Source organism: Mercenaria mercenaria, chromosome 1 (assembly GCF_021730395.1).
Source record: "Mercenaria mercenaria strain notata chromosome 1, MADL_Memer_1, whole genome shotgun sequence".
Lineage (NCBI taxonomy): Eukaryota > Metazoa > Mollusca > Bivalvia > Venerida > Veneridae > Mercenaria > Mercenaria mercenaria.
The window spans coordinates 90,462,807-90,477,162 of NC_069361.1; the positions used below are offsets into that span (position 1 = coordinate 90,462,807).

Here is a 14,356-nt window from a genome sequence, read left to right on the forward strand (position 1 = left end):
AGGTCATATAAGATCTTGTTAATGCGGTAACTTTGAGGAATCTCTTTAATAGGCATAATTCCTTTACTGAAATAGGGTGCTGACACTGAACAAAGGTCATGTTAAGGTGTCAAGGTCATGTCAGATATTTTCAGTGGTGTAACTTTTACTAGCTTGGCGCTTTTTCCTTTAATTGGCTGAAATGTTTGAGTTATTGAGGTAGTGTGTCATAAAATAACAGGCTTGGCAGTGTTACCCTTTGGACATAATATTCTAGTTTATAATTTTATCTTCTCTTTACTCAATAGGACCTTCATATGAATTTGGCGAAGAGTTATTGCAGGATTGGTCAGCAAGGCCTTGCTTTGCCTCATGCTCTGAAGGTTGCAGAACAGCAGCTGGAAAACCCAAAGTTACTACTGTTTACTGCCCACACAGCAGCACTGGCAGGGCAATGTGACGTCTGCACCAAATGGTGCTCACATCTCTTGGAACATTTCACAGATGAAGATATAACAACCCCTGTGAGTAAAATATATGTTTGTATGTACGTACATACATATGTATGTAGGTACATATCTACTTAGGTCAATATGTATGTATATATGTATGTATGTACTAATTTTGAAAGTGTGAAAGCATTAATATTTTTGGGGATTGCTTCCATCTGTCCTTCCATCCTTCTGTCTGTCCATCACACTTCATGTCTAGTCTATAACTATGTCATCTAGAAGGGATTTTCAAATAACTAGGCACAAATGCTTCCCATAATGAGACAACATGTCATTTGCAGGACCCAGACCCCCAGCTCTAAGGTCATGCACACCATTCATCAAGAGATTTTGAAATTACTAGACACAAATGTTACCCATTATAAGATGATATGTCAGGCGCAAGACCCAAAACCCTGGCTTAGAGGTCAAGGTCACACTTGAGATCACAGGTTTAGAGCATCAGTTTCATGTCAGTCCATGACACTACCATTCATCAAGAGATTTCAAAATCACCCATAATGAGGAGACGTTGTATGTAAGACCCATGCCCCTGTTGCAAAGTTCAAGGTCACACTTAGAGGTCAAAGATATTAGGTGACTTTTTTGGTCTGGTCAGTAATTCTACTTTGCATGGATGGATATTCAAGTCATGTGCCATAAACAGTCACCATAACAAATTGATTTGTCACCTGTAAGACCCAAACTTCAAGCTCAAGGTCTGTGAGGAAGCCTTCCAGTTGGCTTATGGAAGGTCGGTGGTTCTATCCAGGTGCCTGCCAGTGATGAAATTATGCACAGAGGGCACCTGGGGTCTTCCTCCACCATCAAAGCTGAAAGGTTGCCATATGATCTTTAATTGTTTTGGTGTGATGTTAAACACAACAAAAACAAAAAACAAATCTAGCTCAGTTTTACTACTGTTCTCAACTTGAGAAATGTCTCAACACAAAATTTTGAAAAAAATTTATTATAGAAAAAATATTTTAAATATCTAAAATTTTTACATCCTATTGCAAACCAACTGCAAACCAATTAGGCACCAGAAATAATGAAATATTGAAAGTTTGACTCTTTCATTGGCCACATTATTGCCCAAGTTTTTAATAAGTGGGACCACATCAGTGTTGAAGATTTAAAGATTAGTACCTAAAGGTAGAACTAATAAAGTGTTGCTTTTTTGTCCATTCAAGGTACATAATATCCTAAAGAAAAATGAAGAGATCAGAGAATATCTGAAACAAAATGTGGACCAGTCTGCTGATTGAGACATGAGAACCGGACAAATAGCAGAGATCAGTCAGTGGCAGTTATGTGGAACACCCGGCAATAAACTGGGATCTTAAAACAACCAATTGTTTGCTTCTGGCATACAAGAACTGACCGACACTTACTGGCTGAAATTAATAATTTTTGAAGACTCGTATCAGTTGAAGAAGAAATGCAATACCCTGAAGTTTCAGTTTTCCATATAAAAATGCATTTTCATGCATTCTAGCATAAAATTGCTGTTCTTGTTGCTTTTTGGGGGTGTTTTAACAGGAGAGAAAATGTGTTAACGGAGAGATTCTCACACTCGTGTGCTGTTAAAACACCTTTTTATAAATGCACATTCCATGGCTAAGAGTAAACCTATTACGGCCCCAAAATGAAGAATTTAGAATGAAATGATGCCATCGTGAACAACACTGACATTCCTGCGCATTTCATGGAAATTTAATGATTATTCATTTATTACTTTTATGCATTTTATGCTAGAATAGCATACGGGCATGTTCTTTTCTTGTTATAACATCTGCAGAATCCCCGAGGGATTGGTTGGTGCCCGAGCCAATACAGATGCATTTCCATTTATTTATACATTTATACATATTTTGACAAATTGCTTTACACTGTTTTTGATATCTATGCATTTTCTTTTACCTGTTTTAACAAATTTATTTTTTTACATAAAATATTCTTTTGTTTTTTTTGTTGTTGTTCAGCAATTTTGTATGACATATATACACTGGCATTTCATTCCTATTTTAGGTTTTTAGAGGTTACCAATTCCTGTATACCGGTAAGCATTGTTCAAAAAACTGAGCAAAAATCACAGTAGAGATTGAATATTACATTATTTCTTTCCACTCATCTTTCTCAGTTCAGTGAATTTGTTGCTATGGCTGCAGACAGAGTTTTATATTTACTGTAATTGATCTGTGATATTTTTGTACTGTACATTCATTTTCACCATTTTATATTTAATTGATCTGTGATAAAAAAAAAATTGTACTGTACATTCAATTTAAGTATATGCCATACATTCTGAAGTGCAGTAATTTAATTCTTACATTTTATTAAAGTTTTCAAATGATAGTCTTATTTTCCAAGTTTTAATAAATTATTACATTATATACATTTAATATTTGTACAATGTACTAGGACAAGGGTATTTTTTGTAAAGCAAGCATGAACATGCTATATTTAATATTATCATTTCTAATACATAGAGCACTCACCTCTTCCCGCAAATACAAAACCATTTACCATTGGTGGTTTCTAATTCAGTTGTATGTATAACATGAATATGGTCATAAGATTACACTTCTGTGATGTAGTCCAAAGAAGTCCAAGAATACCAAGATCCTAATTTTTCTATTTTTGCACAATTCTATGTAGAAAAGATGCTTTACTCATACTTAATTGCTAGAATGCATTCTGCATGAAATCAGATGGTTTTCATTGTTATACTCAAAACATGGCAAGTTTTACAGTTTGGAACCTAAGTAGTGTTTTAATGTGTGGACAAGAGTTTTAGAGTGGTAGACAACTACTGACTTGCATTTCATGAAGAACTATTTCTATTTTTATGCCCCCACACATTTATGTGTGAAGTAAATAGTTTGGCTGATGTCCATATGTCCGTCTGTCCCGAAATCTTGTGTGTCCAACTCCTCCCACACTATTAGATTGATTTGCTTCAAACTTTCACAGATGAACAACCTTGATGTACATATGACCATATAGGAAGGATTTTTTTCTGTGACTATTTTTATTGCAGTTATGGCCCTTTGATAGTTTTTGCTATATGGAATATACAGAAAAGTTTTTGCTGTATGGAATATCAAGAAAAGTTTTTGCTGTATGGAATATATGGAAAAGTTTTTGCTGTATGGAATATAAAGAAAAGTTTTTGCTGTATGGAATATACGGAAAAGTTTTTGCTGTATGGAATATAAAGAAAAGTTTTTGCTGTATGGAATATACGGAAAAGTTTTTGCTGTATGGAATATACAGAAAATCTCGTGTGTCCAAATCCTCCAACACTATTAGCCTGATTTGCTGCAAACTTTCACTGATGAACAAGCTTGATGTACAGGTGACTATAAAGGAAAGAATTTTTTCTGTGAATATTTTTACTGCAGTTATGGCCCTTTGATAGTTTTTGCTATATTGAGGATGGCACAGTATGTGGGGGCATCCATGTCCTGTGGACACAATTCTAGTTTTCTAGGTTTTTGTCAGTTTGTGGGAGCACTTTCATGAAAAGTAGATGCAGGAAAAAATGGTGTTCTATAAAGATATGCCAATCAGATCTGAGTTGATCATTTGTTTTAGGAAGCAAAGAATGAACTGAATTAGTGACCTTTAACCTATAACATCAGGAATCAGTCTTTATAACTGTTTCGCTTAGTGTTTGTTTCTTCGCTTTGTCTTGTTGAAGAATGAAATTTTCTGTAACCTTTAACATACAGATATTTCATCAAGAGAAAAAATTATCTGCTAATTTTGTGAAAAAGGCTCTTGTTACAATTTTGATGCTCCATATAGTCGCTACCTTGTCAGTCTGTCCATCTATCTGTCACATTTCTTGTCCAGAGGATAACTAAAAATATTGAAGGTATCAAGTTGTAACTTTATACAATGATAAAGCTCATTGAGAACCCATTTTTGAATCATCTCCCTTTCTTTGAAAACCTTGTCCGGGGCATAACTCGAATATTATGTAAGTTATTGACTTGATACTTTACATATTGATAGAGGTCAGTGAGAGGGAGTGCTGTGAGAAGGAACCATATCTTTAGGTGGTCCCATTTTTTAATTATCTCCCTTTCTTTGAAAACCTTATCCGGGGCATAACTCGAATACTATGTAAGATATTGACATGATAGTTTACATAATAATAGAGGTCAGTGAGAGGGAGTGCATTGACAAGGAACCATAACTCTTGGTGGTCCCATTTTTGAATTATCTCCCTTTTTTGAAAACTTTGTGGCATAACTCAAACATTTCTTTCTTGATAATGTATATACCGGTGTTTGCTTTAAATTCATTTGGTGACCCTAGTTAAAGTCTGACAAGAATACTGTCATGCTACTTTCAGACATTTATATATTACATTACACACAACTTCTTGTCACCTAACTTCATCAAGTCTACACTTTATTCTGCAATAAATAAATTTGTTTTCAAATAAAATACATGTTCTTCATTTGTTATATTCCCACCTCACAGGTACATTTCTTCTTAACACACAACCTCCCTGACTGAAAAGCCCCTTATGCTACAGTGATTTTAGGGAGCATCGATCAGTGTTACTAATCAGCTTGTTTTATGTTAATTTTATACCTGTGATATAACACTTACTTGTTAAACTGATATTAGTTTTATACACATTTTTATAGAGATATTTTTGTACTTTATTTTATGTTTGGTTTACTATAACTATGATTCTGTGGTGCCAAGATTAGTATCATTTTTCCATACTCCTGTATATTGTTTTGCAATTACTTTTATTTATGATTACAATGTTTATACTAGTTGAGACAAAGAAGTGTATTTCCAGTATATGTTACATGCTAATAATGTGTAATAATGTGTTTTTGGGCCCAAAGTGAGGTATACAGTAATCCCATTGACTAGTCTCAACTTTGTTAATCAGTCTGAAACATGTAGGTAGGCATGCAAAATGATCTTACATGTCAGCCCGAGTAAGGCAGGTGTTTTCCCAACCCTAGAGAAGTGGACTAGCTAGCGCTTGGTTTTCCATTTCACATTATCCCCTTGGGTTTAGGAAAACCCTGTCTTACACAGGCAAGCATGTAAAATCCGTACAGTCATACAGTAAAAAAATATCAAAGGGTTAGTAGAAAAGACAATGAAACTTTCACTGAATGCCGAGGACAAAAATTTTTATTTATTGAATACCATAAACTTGCATATAAAAATGAGTTAAGGAAGATTCAATATGCTACTCCATTCTGATATTTAACAGCATGTGGTAAAATATTTGCATTTTATTTGTATTTATGGTAATGTTTTGTATTGATTTTTACATTCTAACATTTAGTTGATTCAACAGGTGAAAAAAAATAAAATAGAACTTTATCTGAATTTTGTTGTATCTTCCATCATGACCAAAGAGTAAGGTTACACAGTCAACCTCTTTTTAGATAAAAGCCTGCGTGGTGTAAACTTTCAGTATTATCAAAACACACATTTCCCATAGGTCTTAATCAACAGAAATTGAACAAGATTAAACTCAGCTCCCAATATGTTGAAAATGTCTAACAAGGCTTTTTCGGCTCTTTCTTTATATGTCCAGTTGAAATCCATCAATATTTAAATGCCAAGACTATAATTTTATATGCCTGTAATGACTTAGTCAAAGTGTTTATGGGCTTATTAACTTGGCCAAGTTCAGTAACAAGCTAGATTCTCTAAGTTTCTCTGGAGTTATGGCCCTTGAATTACTCAAATTTGCAAAATTGACAGTGTCCACTCTCAGATTTGAGCAGTTCTTATCCAGAGCTCACCAAACTCAGTCACAATGTTAATGGACATATTGCCTCAGACAGGTTAGCCAGACAGAAACTTGTTGTCACTCTTGAGTTATGGCCCTTGCGTAACTGAAAATGATAAAAAATTGACAGCATCTGCTTAATAATTTAAGTAGTTCATATCTAGTGTTCACCAAACTTAGAATGTTTATAGGCATATCATCTTGACTTGATCAATTTTCAGCTCACCTGAGCACAAAATGCTCAAGGTGAGGTATTGTGACCAGTCATTGTCCTTCATGCGCCAACATTTGTCTTGTGAACACTCTAGAGGTCACAGTTTTAACTAAATCTTTATGAAACTTGGTCAGAATGTTTATCTTGATGATCTCTAGATCAAATTCGAAACTGGGTCATGCGGGGTCAAAAATTAGGTCAGTAGTCCAGATCATAGGAAACACTTTAGAACACTCTAGAGGCCACAGTTGTGACTCAATCTTTATGAAGCTTGGTCAGAATGTTTGTCTTGATGATCACTAGGTCAAGTTCGAAATTGGGCCATGTGGGATCAAAAACTAGGTCACTAGGCCAAATCAAAGGAAAGGTTGTGAACACTCTAGGGCCACAGTTGTGACTCAGTCTTTATGAAACTTGGTCAGAATGTTTGTCTTGATGATCTCTAGGTCAAGTTCGAATCTGGATAATGTGGGGTCAAAAATTAGGTCATAAGGTCAAATCTAAGAAAAATCTTGTGGACACTCTAGAGGCCACAGTTGTAATTCAATCTCTATGAAACTTGGTCAGAACGTTTGTCTTGATAATCTCTAGGTCAAGTTTGAAACTGGGTCATGTGGGGTCAAAAATTAGGTCAGTAGTCCAGATCATAGGAAACGCTTTAGAACACTCTAGAGGCACAGTTGTGACTCAATCTTTATGAAGCTTGGTCAGAATGTTTGTCTTGATGATCACTAGGTCAAGTTCGAAATTGGGCCATGTGGGTTCAAAAACTAGGTCACTAGGGCAGATCAAAGGAAAAGCTTGTGAACACCCTAGAGGCCACAACTGTGATTCAGTCTTTATGAAGCTTAGTAAGATTGTTTGCCTTGATGATTTCTAGGTCAAGTTCGAATCTGGGTCATGTGGGGTCAAAAACTAGGTCAAGGTCAAATCAAAGAAAAAGTTTGTGAACACTCTAGAAGCCAGAGTTGTGGCTCAATCTTTATGAAGCTTGGTCAGAATGTTTGTCTTGATGATCTCTAGGTCAAGTTCGAAAATGGGTCATGTTTGGTCAAAAACTAGATCACTAGGCCAGATCAAAGGAAAATCTTGTTAACACACTAGAGATGTCAATTTAAATTTGAAACTCACGAGAATAGGTCAGAATGTTTGTCTTGATGAGCTCTAGGTTAAGCTCGAAACTATGTGGGGTCAAAAACTACGTCACTAGGTCAAATCAAAGGAAAAGCTTGTGAACACTCTAGAGCCACAGTTGTGACTCAATCTTTATGAAACTTGGTCAGAATGTTTGTCTTGATGATCTCTAGGTCAAGTTCGAAAATGGGTCATGTTTGGTCAAAAACTAGATCACTAGGCCAGATCAAAGGAAAATCTTGTTAACACACTAGAAACGACAATTTAAATTTGAAACTCATGAGAATAGGTCAGAATGTTTGTCTTGATGAGCTCTAGGTTAAGTTCGAAACTGTGGGGTCAAAAACTACGTCACTAGGTCAAATCAAAGGAAAAGCTTGTGAACACTCTTGAGCCACAGTTGTGACTCAATCTTTATGAAACTTGGTCAGAATGTTTGTCTCGATGATCTCTAGGTCAAGTTCGAATCTGGATCATGTGGGGTCAAAAATTAGGTCATAAGGTCAAATCTAAGAAAAATCTTGTGAACACTCTAGAGGCCACAGTTGTAATTCAATCTCTACGAAACTTGGTCAGAACGTTTGTCTTGATGATCTCTAGGTCAAGTTTGAAACTAGGTCATGTGGGGTCAAAAACTAGGTCACTAGGCCAGATCGAAGGAAAAGCTTGTGAACACTCCAGATGCCACAGTTCTGACTCAATCTTTATGAAACTTTGTCAGAATGTTTGTCTTGATGATCTCTAGGTGAAGTTCTAATCTGGGTCATGTGGGGTCAAAAACTAGGTCAACCAGTCAAAAAAAAGGAAAAGCTTGTGTACACTCTAGAGGCCACAGTTGTGACTCAATCTTTGAGACTTGGTCAGAATGTTTGTCCTAATGATCTCTAGGTCATTTAGGAAACTGGGTCATGTGGGGTCAAAAAGTAGGTCAGTAGGCCAGATCAAAGGAAAAGCTTGTGAACACTCTTAGAGGCCACAGTTGTGACTCAATCTTTATGAGACTTGGTCAGAATGTTTGTCCTCATGATCTCTAGGTCATTTAGGAAACTGGGTCATGCGGGGTCAAAAAGTAGGTCAGTAGGCCAGATCAAAGGAAAATCTTGTTAACACTTTGAGTCCACAGTTTAAGTTTGAAACTCTTGAGAATTGGTCAGAATGTTTGACTTGATGACCTCTAGGTAAAGTTCGAATCTGGGTCATGTGGGGTCAAAAACTAGGTCATCCAGTCAAATCAGAGGAAAAGCTTGATAACACTCCAGAGGCCACGTTACCCTATATTTGTGAAACTTTGTCAAAATGATGATCTTGGGCCAAATCTGGATCATCTCGGATCAAAAACTAGGTCACCTGTTAAAATCAAAGAAAAACCTTGGGCATGCAATAGGGGCTGCAATTTTCATTTGATGTGCATGAAACTTGGTCAGAATGTTTGTCTGCATGAAATCTCCGAAGAATTTTTTTTCTGGGTCATGTGGGGTCAAGAACTAGGTCACCAGGTCAAATAAAAGAATAAGGTTGTATACACTCTAGGGGTTACATTTTTGATTCTGTCTTCATAAATCTTAATCAGAATGTTTGTTATCATGAAGTCTTGGACGATTTCAAATCCGGGTCAATGTGGTTCAAAAACTAGGTCACGAGGTCAAAACAAAGGAAAAGCTTGTATACACTCTAGAGGCCACTGTTTTGCTCCAATCGTCCCGGAACTTTGTCAGAATGTTTGTTTTCATGAAATTCTGACTAGTTCAAACCTGGGTCATGTGGGTTAAAAAAATAGATCACTAGGTCAAATCAAAGAAAATACTTGTTTACACTCAAGAGGCCACGTTTTGGTCCAATCTTAATGAAAATTAATCAGAATATTTGTCTCCATGAAATCGTTCACACTGTTATGGTACGTTACTCAGGTGAGCAGCCTAGGGCCATCTTGGCCCTCTTGTTTGTTGGAAGATAATATGGCAACTTTGCAGCTTTTTATGATGGAGAGAGATCCCAGGTGCCCCTCTAGGCATTGATGAAATTACCAGCCTTCTACAAGTCAGCTGTGGCCTCCTCAGATGACACCTCACAAGGGCTTGAACCTACAGGGTGAAAAGTGAGTCAGAGGCCTTAGGCAAGCCCTGTTCCAGATAATCAAGTATCATAGATTTAAGTTCAAAAGATGACCCCTAATATCTGCAAGTCCTGGCTGATGTACTAGAAGAAACAGATAAATACAAAGATGTTTGAACCCTTTTATTCAGTCTAAAATGAACAATAACATAAATTATACTCGATCAATGAAACAAGATAAATCTGATTGGAATGAAACATTTTTCAAACTGATTCTGCCTTTTTAAACCAACTGATTACAACATTGAACATTAAGACATTGTATAACATTATTTGATTCATATAACACTATTCAACTTAGAAGTATAATCATGGTGAGAAACTGATTTGTATTTGAATTATTTAAATGTTAGATTATTGCTGAAAACAGCTGATTTTTTTTCTGTAAAAAAATAGAGCCAATACAAAAATTTTTAAGAACAAAAAATGAAAAAGGAAATGTTATATGCATAATAAAATCTTCAACAACTAGAGTCAATTTAAAAACTAAAACACTGCTTCAGAACGTATGTTGCTTACTGTTGGTAACCTTTCCAGTCAAAATAATAGAGATACATTCTTGACAGTCCATATAGTTTTTCATACTTGCCCACAGGTGACAGAATATTAAAATTCCCTCATGCTGAACCTTTGATGAAATTCTTTAAAGAAATTCTAAGTACTCAAACTTTAAAGAAATTAATTGTCTTCTCTAAATTTTACTACAATAAAAGCAGCAAAAACTGCTTGGCCAACCCTGAAATAACCCACAAAAATAAATAATACCTTACATGACACAAATGCATTTTCCAACACACACTTTTGTACACCCACTTTAAGGCCCATTTCAAACACAGGTTTAACACCAAAGGGGTCCACCACACCAGTGGATCGTGTTTAATGTGGTTACATGATGTCAAGCGTGAGGATTTGTAATCCGTACTGTTCGATACAATGTTGGATTGTCAAAAAACAGATAAAGATATGAAAATGTGTAGATGCAATTTTAAAAGTTTATGGATTTAGCTAACTGAAGGCAAAGTTTGAATGGGAAAATAGATGAAAGTATTTTTTTTCCTGGCCAAAAAAAGTAGTTGTAATCATAGCCTATGAAGGGTAAAAATCCTTGTCTAGGGAGTAGTCATATTAGTATGCTTTTTTTTTTTTTTTTTTTTTAATTATGGCTCTAGGACACAAAATTAAGTCATTAAACTCAATTGGGTTTACAAACTAAAATGATTTCTAAATAAAATAACCCTTCCCTTAGATAACATTAGCTCCAAATCATTCAAATCATTTGTATAGGCTGACCAATCTCAAACAAAATCTCCTACAAAATGTATTGCTAGAACAAATCTAGACATATTATTTTTTTATGATAAATGAATTAACCTTTAAAGTCAAATCAAGTTCAGAAACATACAGTGCAACCTGTATACGAGTGAACACCATTTGGGAAACTAAAATGTTTTTGTTGTTCTGGAGAGGCTGATGTACTAAGAATTCCATCTGATGGGTAAGAAAAGAAGTGTCATTAAGAGAAGTGGTGCTGTGCACTTCTTTCTTTCAGACATCATCAGTAAAGTCCCCCAATCTTTTTCAAATGTTACAATGCATACTATTTTCAAGGGAATAACGGTACATGTTTCCTAGCCTGTCGGTCCTAATTTATAAAATTTATTACACAATGCTCATGGATATTCTGAATGTATGTAACACAACAGTGTACTAGACTTACTGAAAAACAAGATAAAACTTTGTTGTATGTTAATATATTCTGCTAAATCAGTGGTAATTTAAAGTGTATTTTGTTATAAAATAATATCCGATATTTAAGAAACATCTTGACTGTGCCTTTTAAATTTCAAATTATCACTTTTGGAGCATTAAACTTAAAGTAACCAAATGAGACTACAAATGTCCAGATTACAGGAAAGTTTTCTACATGAGGTACTGGATTCTTCTTCTACCTAACAGAAAATCTGCATTTAGGTTACATAACAATTCTTCTGTAAGCACATCCAAATTCATAAAAGCTTAGATTCTGCCATGTAGAGCCAAATGACTCTTATCAGCCTGTTTTCTTAGAATGTTTTTACATTTTCACCACAATTGTAATCAACTTGATAAATATCTGAAACATCTACTGCCTGGAATTCTCAGTTTGCCTCAAATGGTTTTTATATTCTGTATTCCCAATCGTATGTCACCTTCCACTGCTTCACAGCAACAAATGTGGTACACTTATAAGTACCAGTACTTCACACCAATTGCTGCACAATTTACGAGTACTACGTATGTAAAATCACATGTATATTTTTGTAGATTTGGAGATTAAAGCACTTTTAACAACTCAAGTCCAATCCTCCCTCTCTTAATATCCACATCAATAATTTTGCCTTCAATTTTCTCGCCTAGTTTCAGCTGGTACCTCTGTCTCATGCCTGGTAGTGACATTTTTGTATTGTGCACCAAACCATTCTGTCCCACACCAATGTCCACAAAAGCACCAAAATGTGTCACATTGCTCACCTTACCAGTAACCTTGTCACCTGCTTTGAGATCATTTATAGATTTCACTCCACTTCTGAAAAGTGGCTTCTCAAACTCTGAAATAAAAGAATACAAATTCTAATATGCTTTTCTTTTCTCAAAATAATTTATAGCAAAACCATGTTTTAACACTATTTATATACTCGGGTGGTAATACGTCATACAAATAGTGTTGCTCGGGCTGCGCCCTCGTGAAATTATTACACCCGACGTATAACTAACCATCGTGCATAAATAGTGTTAAAACACTCTTGCCATAAATTATTTCTTAAATAATGTTTTGGTCTAAAAATGCTTTCAACTAGTGTAGCGAACTAGTCTAGTTAACTACCGGTAGTGTAGAAACTAGTGTTGTTAATTAGTATAGTGAACTAGTGTAGTCAACTAGTATAGTTAATAAGAATGAACTAGTGTAGTGGACTAGTGTAGTGAACTAGTGTGATTAACTAGTGTGGTGAACTAGTTAAGTGTTGCTACCAGACTAATAGATCTATATCTGACACATGAAGTCTTTTATTTTGAGAATGTACAAGAATCCATGCACGATAACAGTGCTGACTGAGAATGTCAAACGCTTCTGTTAATCTTTACATCTCTAAGAAAACTGGTGCAAAAAAACTGTACAATTTCATTGCTTTTTACCTGGAAGCAACTACAAAAGTTCAATACTAAACAAGAGATCACAGAGTGATCTTGGCGCCCACCAATGTGCCATTTTTGAGTGTTCCAAATTTCAAGACTTACTGACTAGCTCAAGGTCAAATTTCATTTCCGTACACAACACTGTGCATGTGGTCCAAATTCGAAAGCTGTAGCTCGAGAAATGTGAAAGTAGGTCAATAGATCAATTTCAAGGACAAAGTTCTTTGTACACAAAACTATGCATGTGCATCAAGTTTGAAGGCTGTAGTTTGAGAAATTTGAAAGTAGGTCACTAGGTCAATCTTGTGGTCACAGTTTATTTTGGTACAAAAAACTATGCAAGTGGTCAAAATTTGAAGGCTGTAGCTTGAGAAATGTGAAAGTAGGTCACTAGGTCAATGTCAAAGTTTGTTTCGGTACACAATCCTATGCATGTGGTCTAAATTTGAAGCCTTTAGCTCGAGAAATGTGAAAGTAGATCACTAGGTCAATCTTAAGGTCAAAGTTCATTTCAGTCAGAAAACTATGCAAGTGGTCCAAATTTGAAGGCTGTAGCTCGAGAAATGTGAAAGTAGGTCACTAGGTCAAAATCAAGGTCAAATTTTATTTCGGAACACAAAACTATGCATGTGGTCCAAATTTGAAGCCTGTACCTTCAAAAATGTGGAAGTAGGTCACTAGGTCAATGTAAAGGTCAAAGTTTGTTCGGTACACAAAACTATGCAAGTGGTCCAAATTTGAAGCCTGTAGCTCGAGAAATGTGGAAGTAGGTCACTAGGTCAAAATCAAGGTCAAATTTTTTTCGGAACACAGAACTATGCATGTGGTCCAAATTTGAAGCCTGTACCTTCAAACATGTGAAAGTAGGTCACTAGGTCAATGTAAAGGTCAAAGTTTGTTTCGGTACACAAAACTATGCATGTGGTCCAATTTGAAGGCTGTAGCTTGAGAAATGTGAAAGTAGGTCACTAGGTCAAAATCAAGGTCAAATTTCATTTCGGAACACAAAACTATGCATGTGGTCCAAATTTGAAGCCTGTACCTTCAAAAATGTGAAAGTAGGTCACTAGGTCAATGTCAAGGTCAAAGTTTTTTTCAGTGCTCAAAACTATGCATGTGGTCCAAATTTGAAGGCTGTAGCTACAGAAATGAGAAAGTAGGTCACTAGGTCAATACCAAGGTCAACTCATGTCAAGGTTCATCTTGCCACTCAAAACCATACATGTGGTCCAAATTTGAATGTTGTAGGTTACTGACAAGAAGATTTTAAAAGCTTTTCCCTATATAAGTCTATATGAACCATGTGACCCCCAGGGCGGGGCCGTATTTGACCCTAGGGGGATAATTTGAACGAACTTGGTACAGAACCACTAGATGATGCTACATAACAAATATCAAAGCCCTAGGTTTTGTGGTTTGGGCAAGAAGATATTCAAAGTTTTTCCCTATATAAGTCTATGTAAACCA

General features: G+C 35.7%; 2 protein-coding genes across 7 annotated transcripts in view; one reads left to right on the top strand and one right to left on the bottom strand.

The window, feature by feature from the left end:
- The window catches only part of LOC123530827 (TPR repeat-containing protein DDB_G0287407-like), an 81,170-nt gene extending 75,330 nt beyond the window's left edge, over positions 1 to 5,840 (top strand). For all 5 annotated transcript variants that reach the window (XM_045311623.2, XM_045311605.2, XM_045311612.2 and 2 more), the window contains exons 27-28: positions 288 to 503; positions 1,664 to 5,840. In XM_045311623.2, coding sequence (XP_045167558.2) covers positions 288 to 503; positions 1,664 to 1,738 — 291 coding nt within the window. In that variant the 3' untranslated portion in view covers positions 1,739 to 5,840. The remainder of the gene's footprint in view (positions 1 to 287; positions 504 to 1,663) is intronic.
- A 3,983-nt stretch (positions 5,841 to 9,823) lies between these two features.
- Positions 9,824 to 14,356, bottom strand: part of LOC123530817 (S1 RNA-binding domain-containing protein 1-like) — a 36,495-nt gene continuing 31,962 nt past the window's right edge. For both annotated transcript variants that reach the window (XM_045311597.2, XM_045311592.2), the window contains exon 18: positions 9,824 to 12,303. In XM_045311597.2, coding sequence (XP_045167532.2) covers positions 12,029 to 12,303 — 275 coding nt within the window. In that variant the 3' untranslated portion in view covers positions 9,824 to 12,028. The remainder of the gene's footprint in view (positions 12,304 to 14,356) is intronic.